At 40.5% G+C, this 15,669-nt stretch overlaps 1 protein-coding gene across 2 annotated transcripts in view; it reads right to left on the bottom strand.

Moving 5' to 3' along the window:
* MEIS1 (Meis homeobox 1) overlaps positions 1–15,669 on the bottom strand; it is a 141,955-nt gene that overhangs the window by 102,538 nt on the left and 23,748 nt on the right. For both annotated transcript variants that reach the window (XM_040430088.1, XM_040430089.1), the window contains exon 7: positions 10,476–10,587. In XM_040430088.1, coding sequence (XP_040286022.1) covers positions 10,476–10,587 — 112 coding nt within the window. The remainder of the gene's footprint in view (positions 1–10,475; positions 10,588–15,669) is intronic.

Raw genomic sequence — 15,669 nt, forward strand, 5'->3', positions numbered from 1 at the left:
ACCAATGATAGGGGGGGATATTTTAATTAGGAGGGGGAGGGAGGGGGGGCCCACTGGCCACCAATGAATCTACAGTACTACAGGGGAGGGAGGGGGGGCCGGCTGCACTGGCCACCAATGAGTTAAATACAGGGGGGGGTCTGCCCCCTGCTGCCTGGCAGCACCTGCAAGGCAGCAGGGGGCAGTCATGTACACAGTTCTTTTAGTATATTCTAACCTGAAGCGTCCCCATCACCATGGGAACGCCTCTGTGTTAGAATATACTGTCGGATCTGAGTTTCACGATCTAACTCAAATCCGATGGTATATTCTAACATAGAGGCGTTCCCATGGTGATGGGGACGCTTCAAGTTAAAATATACCATCGGATTGAGGAAAACTCAGATCCAATGGTATAAAAGGGACTCCTGACTTTACATTGAAAGTCAATGGGGGACGGATCCGTTTGCAATTGTACCATATTGTGTCAACGTCAAACGGATCCGTCCCCATTGAATTGCATTGTAATTCAGGACGGATCCGTTTGGCTCCGCACGGCCAGGCGGACACCAAAACGACTTTTTTTTCATGTCCGTGGATCCTCCAAAAATCAAGGAAGACCCACGGACGAAAAAACGGTCACGGATCACGGACCTACGGACCCCGTTTTTGCGGACCTTAAAAAAGAACGGTCGTGTGCATGAGGCCTTACATTGAATAATTCCCTGCCTCTGCAATCGGGTCATATCAACTATGTAAGTCAAAAACCAGCACATGATAATGGCATCAGAGAAATCAGTAAAGGTCAATCAAAGACAAGCCACAGTCTCTGCCGTCTGGATGACCTTCGGAGCTTGTGACAAATTGCTATCAGTCAATGTCATCTAATGACAGGAGCTCTTTAGTTAATCAATTGTTCTAAAAATGATCAAGAAAACTAGTCACAGGGCGGCTCATTTTCACATCAATGCCTGTGAAGTATGAAAAGCTACTTTTTTTTTTTTAGTTTTTAATAAGCTCGTAAGTAAAGCAGTTACTGGGTAACAGGGGTCACCTTACAGAAAAGACACAATCTCTCTCTCTGCCTTTTTACATATTCTGTCATTTCCATATTGTAGTTAAAGGAAACATGTCGACGTGTTTAATAGCTGTGGGGGGACGACAACATGGAAGCGGACCGGACAATGGTCGGGCTCAAGAAAAATCTTCTGCACAAGGTGTTTCTCTATCAGGTAGAAACCGTATCAAGAAGTTTACTGCAGAAGGTAACACGTTATCTCAAGTAAAGTAACACCCCTGGATCAAACACCGTCTATGAAGTGCTATATACTGTAATACATACAATTCAGTGCAGTACACTTAAAGCGAGCGTCTCATGTAATTCACACCTTTGTAGATAGATGTTTCAGATCTGGAGTAGATTACAGGGACAGGTAGTTTTCCTGACTATCTCTTGGTAATCCAATTGAAGAAAACTAAAGGCCCCTTTACACTGCTCGATGGAGTTGACGATTGTTCCTTCCCAACAATCGCCTGCTTGTCAGTCACAGAGACTGCTCCATTTACCTACAGTGATCTCCTCCACAGTATTATCAGGAGCAATCTCTAAAGCCATACAGAATCATTGTTTGCCTGCAGCAGGGTGCTATTTAGTTGAAACGATCTGAGGTCGGCAAGCAACGATTTCGGTGACTACACTAACGATGACTGAGCATTTTCCTTGTTCATCGGGTAATCGGTGGCACCTTTAAGCAGGCTGATTATCGCTAATGAGTGTTCGTGTGAATGCTCATTTGCGATAATCTTCCCAAATATCGGGCAGTGTAAAGAGGCCTTAAAGCAAGTTTCAACTAAAGGTGCCCATAAACCTTAGATAGCTATCAGCTGTCAGCTATTCCTTCCTACCTCCTACACATATACGCACACACTGCCGAGTGTGCATGTGTTCTACACAACTTTGGCAGCGCTTTATCTCCCATGAGAACAAAAGGACTGAACTTTTAAAAATCCAATTGGCTGATCCTTATCTCTAGAGATGAGTGAATTTCTAAAAAAATTGATTTGGCCGGTTCATCTAATTTTTCGAAAAAATTTGGTTTTATCTGAATTTATTCATGGCGAATCTCATTAAAAAACAGCTATTTCCTGGCTGCAGAGAACCTTTATAGTGGTGTAGAACACTGTGCCTTGCAGTAACACACATAGGGAGTCTTCTTTGGTAGTGAAACAATACTGTGAGTCAGTATGACATGCAGATGACAGGCGTCACTCTTAGAATCACTGCACACATCACTTATTGGTCAGGTACGGGGCCCAAATAAATGACCAAATAACTCAAGTGTGAACTCAGCCTTACAGGTCAATGTTAGTTTTAAGAAGCGCACTCCTTTTACACCGTCGGCAGCTGATTCCACATAGATGTTTACAGAACCTGTTCTATTAAACGCTTTTACAAGTAGAGCCCCCCGACAGAGTGGAGAGGATGTCAGCAGTAAGTTTGTGTTGATGTCACTGATTATTTTGCCCTTCCTCTGATCCGTCAGAACAATAACCCCCAAAAAACGGATCCTGTCTGTGGAACATCCGCCTTCACTTGGTCATCATTTGGTCAGTAATCCATCAGTATTGCTAAAGCCAAAAAAACAGGAGTGGATCCAAAACAGAGATGACATGTGAATGGAATATTTGCATGTCTTCTGTGTTTTGTACCCACTCCTGCTTTTGGCTACCAAATTATAAGCCAATTCTGATGCAAAATAGGGACCATGTCATGCAGGCCTTACAGCTATTACATAAACATGATCTGTTGTGAGTCTCATTTTTCCTTCCTTCTTACAGATCAGAAGAAGGGTCAAATAAATGATGATGTCAGCCAGGCTGAAAGGCAAAATAGTGGCCCAGTCATGGAGTGGGGAGGGTGGGAACAGCATGAGAAGTCCACAGAGTGGCCATATGACATATGGTGAGGTGGAAGCAGCATGAGGAGACCAGAGAGTGGCCTAATGACAGAGTATGGAGGTAGCGGCAGCAGCATCAGGAGGAGGCCACAGGGTGGCACAATGACAGTGTGGAGGTGGCAGCAGCAGCATCAGGAGGCCATAGAGTAGCAAGGTGACATAGTGTTGAGGTAGTAGCAGCATCAGGAGACCACTGAGTGGCAAGGTGACATAGTGTTGAGATGGTATCAGCATCAGGAGACCACAAAGTGGCAAGGTGACATAGTGTGGAGGTGGCAGCAGCATTAGGAGACCACAGAGTGGCAAGGTGACAGTGTGGAGGTGGCAGCAGCATCAGGAGACCACAGAGTGGCAAGGTGACATAGTGTTGAGAAGGTATCAGCATCAGGAGACCACAAAGTGGCAAGGTGACATAGTGTGGAGGTGGCAGCAGCATTAGGAGACCACAGAGTGGCAAGGTGACAGTGTGGAGGTGGCAGCAGCATCTATCATCTTTCTTCCTATTTATTATCTATCATCTATCTATAACAATCTATTATCTATCTATCTATCCATTATCTATATATCTATCTATCTATCTATATCTATCTATACATTATCTATATATATATATATATATATATATACTGTCTATATATATCTATCGATCCATTATCTAACTATATCTATCTATACATTATCTATCTAATATATACAGTATCTATCTATTATCTATGTTGCTCATATTTATGTTAAAAATCTATTTTCCATATCTATTATTTACCTAATGTCTTCTCTCATTTCTGTATATTTGAAGTTGAGTCTGTCTGCACTTTTTTTTAGGATCAGCAAATACCAGCAGTTTCATATTACCACCTAAACCTGTATAGCTTGTTTCTCAAATTAAAATGTCTTCTGCAGCCTCAACCACTCTAAAGTCATCCATAGAAAAGAAATAAAGGAGGCAGGACGACACTTAAGCTCAGCCATAATTGGAAGTATGTGAAAAATGAAGTGTCAGTTTGGTCAATAAAGGGCAAAGGTCAAGGGGGACTGCAGCCCAAACTCCCTTCAAAATGTCCTCATTAAGATGTCCAATCAGCGAGCTCCTGCCACCCTATCACATTAGTCATCAGACACAGAGCTGCTTCAAAATTCCCAGCTCTGTGCAGTTATTACTCCTCTTGTTCATGTAAAAAAGGAGAGCTGGTATATAAATCGTTGCTCAGTCATCTGGAACATACCGTGGCCCTTCACCTCTCCCCCCCCCCCCCCTTCCCTTCTTCTCTGTCCAGCAGGCTGCACAGGCTTGAAACAGCTACCTTGAGATTCCCCTCACCAGTATGAGAAATTATCTGAGCTTGGAAGAATGTTGTATAGAAACGGAACATTTTTGTATAGTATCCTTCATGAATCTGCAACAAAATCTGCTATAATCGTTAAAGCAAAAAGTTGCTTTAGTCCGAGGAATGCAGGTCGTAGAGTGGCGGTTTACGTCCTGCTGATTATACATGGAGGCATCTATTGGTCGCGACCTTAATTCATACAAGAAATGGAAACTCTGTTACTTTGGCCTTCTTAGAAGGGAACAAGTATATTAGGATCTAGTTTCAAGATACAACATACGCACAAGCCAACCTTTCTGAGTCTAAACAAAGTGTGCATTTGACCTAGCTGTGAGATTTAGGCTCTAGCCCCTGGAGAGTAGGACTTAATCTGGATCAAACTTTTAACTGCTCTTCAAATGGAAGCCTAACCCAGCCCCAAACCTTTCAGGTTTCTGCACATTATCACTAAGCAACTCCAGTTCATTGAGTGGGAACTAAACAATCCAAGATTGTAGTCACAACATGACTCCAGCCTGAAGAACATTAGTCTGGGGCAACCAGTTTAGGAGAAAAAACTTGGAATCTCTCGGGATCCTACATCTTTTGTTTTTGTTGCTATGTTGATCAATAGAAGATACATTTCTAAAATGGCCACATGGCAACTTATAACAGAAAGAAACCAGAGTAACGAATTGAGCCACGGGTGTCTACCTCGTATTAGTGCATATCACTGGCTGTATCATCTGGTGATACAATATCTTCTTGATTTAGGTACATTGGGGGTATTATGATGCAATGTGTAAGGGTTACTTTGAGAATTTAATCCAAGTGAATTCTGAGTTAAAATCCACATCAATCCATGTTTTATCCATATTGCAGACAATTTAAAGGGGAATAGGGAAGATGTTCCTTATTCTCACTGATTCTGCACAGAACAGTCATGAACTAGCTCCAATAAATAAAAACGGAGATGATTCTCATATGGACCTCAGCACATACTGAGAAGAAATCTGAGGGTCAGGCTTTGATTACTGCTGAGTATCCTCTACCAAAAATACATGTTAAATTTGCCATGGCAAATCCTCACCATGTGAACTTAGCTATAGCGATAGATAGATAGATAGATAGATAGATAGATAGATAGATAGATAGATAGACAGACAGATAGATAGATAGATATGAGATAGATAGATAAATAGATAGATAGATATGAGATAGATATGAGATAGATATTAGATAGATAGATATGAGATAGATAGATAGATAGATAGATAGATAGATAGATAGATAGATAGATAGATAGATAGATAGGAGATAGATAGATAGATAGATAGATAGATAGATAGGAGATAGATAGATAGATAGATAGATAGATAGATAGATAGATAGATAGATAGATAGATTATTATTGTAATATCTAAAAGTAATGTCGGGGTGTAGCACTCTTTGTCCTGTAGACTTTCTCCCTTGTATGAGAGAACATTACTTATATTTCGAGAGACCTCTCATTTCCTCCTCATATTAAAAGTAAATTACAGATTGCTGCCAGGGATCTCCATTAGGAAGCAGCAATGCCATGCTCCAATGGCCTTGTGGTTGTAAAGCTTGGATAACAGCCATAGACATTTCCCACATGAAAAATCCATACATAGAAAAATGTTTTAAAGGAATATATGGCTGACTGTGTAACAAACAAAAGGTAGGTATCTGTATAAAATGTATGTATTAAAACCAGTGGATAGAACCAACATGGTATAGACCACAGGAACCAGTCAAAAAATATAGCAATTTTTTTTATATACTTTCTTACAATGATTGTTAATGTAGTATTTATAGTAACTAATGGTAGCTCTAGTATTTGCAGGTAGCTTTTTTATTTACATTAAGTTATATTACTTTTATTATTATTGTTGTTACTTCATTCAAAATATAAAATCTGAAATAAATAAACAAACAAAATATACCGGTAAATACATATTATCAATGATTCTTTATACTGACCAGGGCATTCCTTTTTTTCCTGCTATATTTTATTTTATTAAAATTTGTGATTTTAAACTTAAAAGTTAGGCTGAGTTCACATCACCATTTAGCTTTCCATTCTTCTGATCTGTCAGAGGAAGTGAAAAACAAACAAACTGTTGCATCAGTAAGGCCTCATGCACACGGCCGTTGTTTTGGTCCGCATCCGAGCCGCAGTTTTGGTGGCTCGGATGCGGACCCATTCACTTCAATGGGGCCGTAAAGATGCGGACAGCACTCCGTGTGCTGTCGACATCCGCTGCTCCGTTCCGTGGTCCGCTTTGCGGACAAGAATAGGCAGTTATATTAAAGGCTGTCCGTGCCGTTCCGCAAATTGCAGAACACACACGGATGCCATCCACGTTTTGCAGATCCGCAAACAGTCGTGTGCATGAGGCCTTATGCATAGGACTGCATAGGATCCGTTTTTTTACAGGATCCTGTTTTGTTTTATTATGACAGATCAGAGGAATGGAAAGCTAAACAGTGATGTGAACTCAGCCTTAGAAACAAATAAAATGTTTAAAAAGTTCAGTTTTGCTTTCCCCGTTCTATGATTTATAAAAGAGGAATATACCACCGATGTGACCACTGACTACAGGAATATGCATAATTCCTGTCCATCACGTTGTGACATCATGTGTATAGAGCATCACATAGCAACTCTGCAGATTTTCTACAAGGAAATTCTCTCCAGTGACATCATTAAATTACATCAGCGTCACATAAAATAATAAGAATGGTACATACTACTACACTTTACATTTGTTTTGTAAGAACTCATTGATTCCTGACAAATTGCAGGAGTATTTGTCAGCAATTTCCACAGTGAATTTAGGATTGTAATACAATAACACTAAAATAACATTTGCAAACCTAGCAGAGCATGCGAAAATGTGTGAGAGGCATCTTAAAGTGTGTAGAAAGTCTCCCTGAGGCCACACCTGAGGCCCAAAAGGCAAGTATCATGAACAGTCTGTTCCCCTTGTTGTGCAGACATAATGACTGCTAAGCCTTCAAGTGCCAAGTAGGCTGTGCCCGCTGCTGAAATATTTAGCTAATTCACGTTCATACACTGACTCCTGCTGACTGCCAAAAAACCGTACAGTAGAGTTGGTCTTTCTCAGAGTAAATTAACCATATGTTCCTGATCCTGTACGTATGCGCTGATAACATGTGACACTCAGGGCGCTCCTCAAGACTCATGACTAAGGTCTCCTGTATCTCAGTTCTATTTCACAATTATTACTACATGTCAGAAACACATTTGTTTCTAAGTCGTTCTTCATTTAGGCATCGGACTAGGCAGCCTACGTTATAAACAACCTTGTATACACATATATATATATATATATATATATATATATATATAGCAATCAGAGAAAAAACTCTAGTTATCTAACGGTCCATTCACATGGGCCAATACAGAGAGAATTGACTGAGAATGAAACGTTCACTCCCATTCATTGCCTGATTGTTAAAGCTGCATTCACATGCAGCTGTCTATGGGAATGAATGATCGCTAGTATGATCTTTCATCCCCATATAGCTTTATTGCTTGTCGGAAGCACGCCCCTGTTTACATAGGGCCGTGTGCTGCACACAAACAATGATTATATGTGCCACATAAAAGATGGATCACCCAAAAATTTAGAATTTTTCTTATTTGTTGGTGGCACATCTACAATGGGCAATTATCGGGAATGAGTGTCTGTAGGAAAGTGTCCATGTAAATTGCTCTAAATGTTCTTTAGTGTTTTGGTTGGATTACTAGGGGTATCAGGGCAACAGTATCTATACATTCGTATGAGGAGGGGGCTTGGGTAATGGAGAAACACATGACTAAGGGTACAACACGGGTGGCCAAAAAGTTCCCTCTGAGGAGGCCATTAGTATAAATGATGTGTAATAATTGGAAGCCATTTACAGATTTTGAATTTGAGCCCAAGGGCTCCATGTTGTGTCTCTGTAGGATCAGACTACACCAAAGGTTTAGTTGTAGTCTGTAACCATGGAGACTGCATAGGGGTAGTATACACAAAATATCTAGATTCTTACTAATCAGGACTAAGAGCAAAGTTGTTTCACACTTAGCTGCCCTGGATGAAGCATGAACAACCAAGAAACCAGAAAAAGCATTTGACGTTTTTGTTGCAATAGAGGGAACAATATGGAAGGATTTTTTTTTATAGATGGTTACATATGTTATAAACAGCACATGCATGTGATCTTTTCCATCACTTTTCTCCCTTTGAAGTTACACTTATCCACACCTAGGTCATGCAAGGATAGCAAAAACAATCCAGCAAGGTCTAAAATTATCACAAAAATGTAGCCAAAATAAAATGTAAAATGTAAATAGGAAATTCACAACTTTCTACTCCCTAAAATTGCACTTTGAGCCCGGGGCCAAGAAACTACCCTCTTTCAGCTTTATCTTAGAAAAGTATTTGACATAGTCTCATATATAATCCCTGACAAGATAGATAGATAGATAGATAGATAGATAGATAGATAGATAGATAGATATGAGATAGATAGATAGATAGATAGATAGATAGATAGATAGATAGATATGAGATAATTAGACAGATAGATAGATAGATAGATAGATAGATATGAGATAGATAGATAGATAGATAGATAGATATTAGATAGATAGATATGAGATAGATAGATAGATAGATAGATAGATAGATAGATAGATAGATGATAGATAGATAGATAGATAGATAGATAGATATTAGATAGATAGATAGATAGATAGATAGATAGCAGATAGATAGATAGATATTAGATAGATAGATAGATAGATAGATAGATAGATAGATAGATAGATAGATATGAGATAATTCGATAGATAGATAGATAGATAGATAGATAGATATGAGATAATTAGATAGATAGATAGATAGATATTAGATAGACAGGTAAAGGATTCCACCCTTTTCTACAGGAAGCAGCACACACTTGTATGCTCACTTTCCATGGTTTATCCAAGAATCATTGGGATAAAACACAGCACATAACACTCACTGAGCTGTTTAAAGAAAGAAGTTAAATACTTCCATATGTCGACTAAAAACGAATGCATACTGATAAGCAGGAGTGAAAAATGTAAAAAAAAAAATCTACACGGATCTAAACGTAAAGAACTGGGGAAGACATAAATGTAAACTGAACGCTGCTCATTATATGAAGCTGCAGTTATCATCTTGCCATCATCTCATCCACCGTGTCCTAAGATTATGGAAAAGAGACACATTTACAGATATAGCAGAGCTCAGTTCACGTCATCCTCCGTGAGACTCCAGGAAAACGTTTGAATCATCTTTAGCTCTGCTACATCTGTAAGTCTTTCTCAGTCTTAGCAGTCTGAATCCCACAAAGTACACCAACCATGTAACACACACAACATGGGATTTCCCAGTGGCAAGCAACCAAAAAACAACTACTCCCATCAGGACTAGATGTCCTATATGTGCTCTTTGTATCAGGAAGAAATGGTGAAAACAACGCAGTATTCACCATTACCATGATTATTCAGTATAGACAATTAGATGCAAGCAAACCTTCAGAAATGACTTCAATATGTTAGTGAACGAGCATAGTTTTTGAAACATACCACAATCAGAACACAGATGTAGCAGAGCTGAATTTGTCCATGTAGAATGTAGATCTGAACTGTAGATTTGCATAGGACTGCTAGTAAACCTTTTGCCTCAAGAGCTCATTTACATGGCTATTTTGTGACACGAACTCTAGGAAAACATGTATCTTCTCTCAAAAAGCAGGCAATGGAATCCCACATGCAGATTTTGATGCATTTTTTTGGGCCTAAGCCAGAAAAAATCCAGCAGGAAGGAGAAGTATGAGCCTTTCCTTTATATTCCCCAGCTCTTTAAGCCCACATCTGGCTTTGGGTTAAAAAAAAAACTGCACCAAAAACGGCATGTGTGAATCCTGCCTTAGTAAGCTCTGGATTCACAAAGGCTATTTCTGATGCAGCTTTTTAATGTCAAAGCCAGATCGGATGTGAGCGTATAAAGGAAGGACTTGTCTCACTTTTATCTATCCTTATATAATTATATAATTACTCACAAAAATAAATAGAAAAACATGTGCGACTCCAGCCTTATCACTCTGGAGAAAACCCCACGATCAGCTCTGCTTCACCTGTCTACACACACGTTATATTCCATATCCCTACCTTGTTCACTGCTGTTGTCTCCGCTATGCGACGTGTGCCCCCCACTGGAAGGTCCTGGCGTACCCCCAGAACGAGTCGACGCTGTGTCATCATGGTCTCTGCTCCAGGAAGGCTGTGGAAATACAATTGAAACGCGATAAGCACAAGGAGGGGGGGAAAAAAATGCTAAAGTGTCTTCTTTTTTTTTGCATATATTTAACAAGAACCAATTTAATGTGCAAATTTAAAGGAAAGCTGCCAAATGGATCTGCATTAGTTTCTTTCACCGAGCTAAACTGCGCAGATATCCTTCATAATTGCACGCCGAATTACCATTGAAAACACAAACATTCCGGAGAAAAAGGCAAATAACGGCTTCTCGATTCTGATTATAGATTTAGCAGCCTCGAAGCCTCTGGCGTAGCAGTCTGTTACTCTGAAAACGCTAAAATGAGAGTGGTCTATAGTTCTGCCGCTTATATAGTCTTAGCCTCTGATGAGCACAAAAGGGGCTTTAAAAAAAAAATAAAAAAAGACTGGGACACAATTAGGACTGGCTCCACAATAGACAATAGGTGTCAGCTGTTTGCCGGATGGTTTGTGGCAAATGGACTAGGCAAGAGGACAAAAATGAGGGGCACAACAATGGCTTCACATGGTCTATGTACTCTCAGCCCCATGCAGAGCCTCCTTGTACTATTGAACAGAAAACAGATGTTAGTCCTTATCACAGGGTGAATTTGAAAGTAACATTCAGATAGGAAAAATTGGCTGTAAATTAAATTCTTACATGAAAAAAAAACACACAATCACGACGAGAACGCTCCTCCCGAGCCTCCTTTTATCAGCAGAAAAGTTTTAATTAGCCTTTAGTAATGGCTTCTAAATATAGCTATAGGCCTTACGTGGTTACTATGTAGAGGTTTGCATGCATAATTGTCTCTTAGTATCAGCTCCCGTAAAATTACAAACTGATCTATTAAAACAGCAAATACAAATCTGAGGAAGCGATTTGTAGTGAAAGGTGCATCACATATGTGGATTGGGGTCTACAGAGAAGCAACGTTGGATTAGAGGTGGACTAGAATGGGGTCTCCATCACCCAGTTCCCTCCTGTGGCCTAAGGGGGAGTAATTAGAGATGAACTAATTTTCCAAAACTGGTTTCAGGTCCAATTCCGTTGAATCATCCGTCAGATTCCAAAAAAAAAAAATGGAGCCCAAATTGAAAGTGCCTCAAGTCTCAAGTACCCTGAAAGGTCATGTATGACCAGCATCGGACTCTTGTTCCTTGAGCCCACCAGAGGAAGTGATCCTCATAGACTGCAAGGGGTCCTTAGGCCAGCAAAAATATATCGCCCCTTCCTCAGGAGCAAGTACTTGCTCCTGAGGAAGGGGAATCTTGGAATCTTGGTCCCCGAAACGCGATTAGCATGTTGACCTGAATAAAGTGATTTATCTGAAGCCTGTCAGAAGTGTGCTGCCATCCATCACTGACATTCTACATGCGATCCTGGCCTGGGAGGTTCTACGTCAGAGGTGTTATGTGCTTATCCTGATGACTACCCCCCAGCGAAGTGAGTACACACTAATCTTGTACTTAATGGTCACTATCATGGCCTATTGTTGCTTTTGATAAGCATTGATCTATGATGCGCATTTCATTTTTATTTCCTATCATTCTGGGTGGTCATAGGTTTTGTATGTGGATCTATGATACATTGTCACCACCACTCTTTTATGACTATTCATTTCCGCTACTGTCACTATATATATATATATATATATATACATTATATGCAGTGGCTAGGGCACTATTATTAATATACTTATATCCCTATCTCACGGGAGTTTTGGCGCTTGACTATCCACCCTTGTTTTTGTGTATAGAAGGGATCCGTGTGCACTGGAGACGCCCCTACACAGGCACCTTCCCTTCTCCACACATCTCTAATCGATTATCCTGGGGAATAACCTTTTAATCATTTCTATACCCAGATGATTTGTGCTATTGTGTCAATGAAAAAACTATCCAAGTGTATTATATTGCATGAAAACAATGGATCTTTTACACAATGAGCCATAAATTGCAAGTATGTTGCAAGGTATGTACACTCTCTTCATCTGGAAACAGCAGAAGAGCAAAAGACTGTAGAGCAGGGATGCTCAACCTGCGGCCCTCCAGCTGTTGTAAAACTACAACTCCCACAATGCCCTGCTGTAGGCTGATACCTGTAGGCTGTTCGGGCATGCTGGGAGTTGTAGTTTTGCAACGGCTGGAGGGCCGCAGGTTGAGCATGCCTGCTGTAGAGAATGAAACGCAGAGTAGGGAGTTGTCCAGTATCTTGATATTGATGGCCTATCCGCAAGGGTCCGAAAACCGACACCCCCGCCGATCGGCTGTTGCCCTATAGCTCTGCCGCCAGACGTCGATGCTGGAACTGCAGTACTGCTCCCTTTCACTTTAACTGGAGAAGCGCTGTAGTTTCCAGCTCCGTCCGCTACGCACAATGGATGGAGTTGCGCAGTTCGGGCACCACAGCAACTGCTATTAGCTAATTAATAGGGGGGTGGAGTGTTGGACTCCTGACGATCGAGGATAGGTGACCATTAATATAAAAATTGTGGACAAACCCTTTAAGGGCTAGTCTCTTTAACTGTACATATACTTAGCTAAAATGTTGTCTTTTTTTGCAATCTTTCAATACGTTTTACTTGGATGCCATGCCAGCGAGAGAAAAAAAAAAACTCACACTAAAGGAAAGGCAACTATCAAGGGTATTCTAAACACTGTCAATTGTATTAGTGATTCAGTGACTGGTAAAAAGATGTGTGAACTGTGGGAGAAACCCTTTTTTTTTCTTTTTCTTTTTTTTTTAAACAAATATGCCGTCTCCAACATGCCAGAAGAATGCTGTAAGTGGGTAATGTGGAACACATGCCATGAATGCAAACTGTTAATGCATACATTTTCGGTTTGTACAACTGCAGCTTTTAGACTTGTTTATTCAGAGCATTGCAGAGAGAATGGTACAGCGCCCAGGGGACAGACAATGCCAGGCACAAAGCCCTGGTGCCTCAACATGTAAAAGGATGTTTTTCTATGTGCTACAAATCCCACTTGAAAATATAATTAGAAGAAGAAAATGGCAAACTATTGCATTAACTGTAATTGAACAAAAGACCAGCAAGGCGTGTGGGAGGCTGCGCGAACCCGTGGGAGTTCTGGGATGCATCAGATCTTAGGAGTGACATCTTCGGGGCATTCTCATTTCTATTTGTGTTGTCCCTCACTACTATTGTCGGCTGGTGATCTGACTTGTAATTAATAGAAAATCTGCAGATAACAGGCGAAAATCTAGAGCAGCCGACGAACCTCAGCAAAAAAAATATATATAATAATGTGTTGATTAATCTGATTAGGGGTGCAATTCAGGAGAAGGTGGCGCAGAACTATAGTCCTGTACCGTCTACTGCAGGAGACCACAACCATGATATATTCACTATGTTTTAATGAGCTGGGATGATTTATTCCGTTTTGTTCCATATCACGCCACCCTCACCCCCGTACCCCCCCCCCCTTCTTGCACACACGTTTCTACTGAGCCGGGATGTAGATTAATTCAAGGCTTAATTGTTGAGTAAATTCAATTTTCCACATTCTCTTCTGCACAGCGTTAGCTAAGGTTCTTAAATCTTTAACAGTGAGGCCTAAGTCGAGCGTTTGTGATCTGCTCCTACCTTTTTTTTTTTTTTTTTTTTTTTCAGCACCATTTTTCTTCCTCCACCACTTAATTCACCATGAAAAGATTTTCCTTGCTGGAAATTCTGATGCTGCTATGATCTGTGAGCCATTCCGATTCATTGCATTCCCATTGTGTTTGGTCTTAGATGCCGAGTTCCTCTTTTTCTCACAGCTATTGCCACATTATACAGCCATTCATGCAAGAAATGTTAAAATTCCACCTCAGTTTATCAAAATTGTGTGTAACAGTCACTTAACCCATATGTTTAATTTCAGCGTTAGGGAGATAAGGCAGTTTGGGGGCTAGAAAAGAATTCACGTGGTTCGTCCCATTAAAGATTTGTACTTGCTGATGTCTTATTATGGGAGAGTATATACTGTGTTACTATTTTGTCACTGTTTACAAAACATACGCTATGGTTATAGATTTAGTGGTGGCGGATTGGTCAGATGGAGCTGAGCTTGCCATTGGACGCAACTCATGGCAATGGGAACTAGCTGCGGTTTACATAGGACTACAGGACTTTGGTGGAGTGGCTCTAACCTCTCTGCAATGCCATGTTGGAAAAGGAATTCATCACTCCTACAAATTGATCCACTGTACCTAGACATGGCATCAGATATACACTATTGCTATACGGAACACTGCTAGATCTCCACATTTCCCCTATTATAGGGTCTGCTGCCAATTAATAGCCCAATACAAAAATTTCATAAGGGAGTCTGAGGGGTTCTCAAATAATTGCTATTCCCCTATTAGGTAAAATTGGGCTTTTTTTCTTGCTTTTGTCTGGATCACAAATGACTGACCTAGATGGACAAGTGTTAGTTGACAAGGTATCTATATAAAGTATATAGACAACTTTTATTTTTTCCTGGATTTTGCCTCCATCCTAATGCGCCTCTCGAGTTCAATGAAAAATTCAGCTCTGTTGCATCTGTATATCACATGAATACATTGGAGTCACGCTTGGTCTTGATAACCACAAACTGGCAGGAAATTACACTGAAAACCAAACTCCCGGATGAGGGATGCATGACTTACAGAAAGAGTTTTCTTTTTCTGATATCAAATCCTGGTTGCCTGTGTGGCTAGTACATTCCAGATACTGACATCTAGACTGTAAGCTCTGCTGCCAAGGTTATAAGTCTAAGATTCTGTGGGAAGCGGACACAATGGCTGGTCATGAAGGGTGGGGAAGAACTTTGGAGCTAAAAGCCACAACTCCTCGAGGGTCGCTACTACCAGGGTCCTTGGCAAGGGGTTGTTTTTGTCAGGAGGAGATGTAATTTGCCATGCTAATGTAAAATGATATGGTGACCATTTAGATGAATGATCTTCCAAGTAATACATGGATGACTTGAGTCTACCAGTTAGTGGTTTCTGTCCTGGCTCACAGAAGCAAGTCATGAGATGGAGACCCTGCTCTATGACATCCATATTCCCTAATAGGGTATATGACCAGGGGTA

This window comes from Bufo bufo, chromosome 4 (assembly GCF_905171765.1).
Source record: "Bufo bufo chromosome 4, aBufBuf1.1, whole genome shotgun sequence".
Classification (NCBI taxonomy): domain Eukaryota; kingdom Metazoa; phylum Chordata; class Amphibia; order Anura; family Bufonidae; genus Bufo; species Bufo bufo.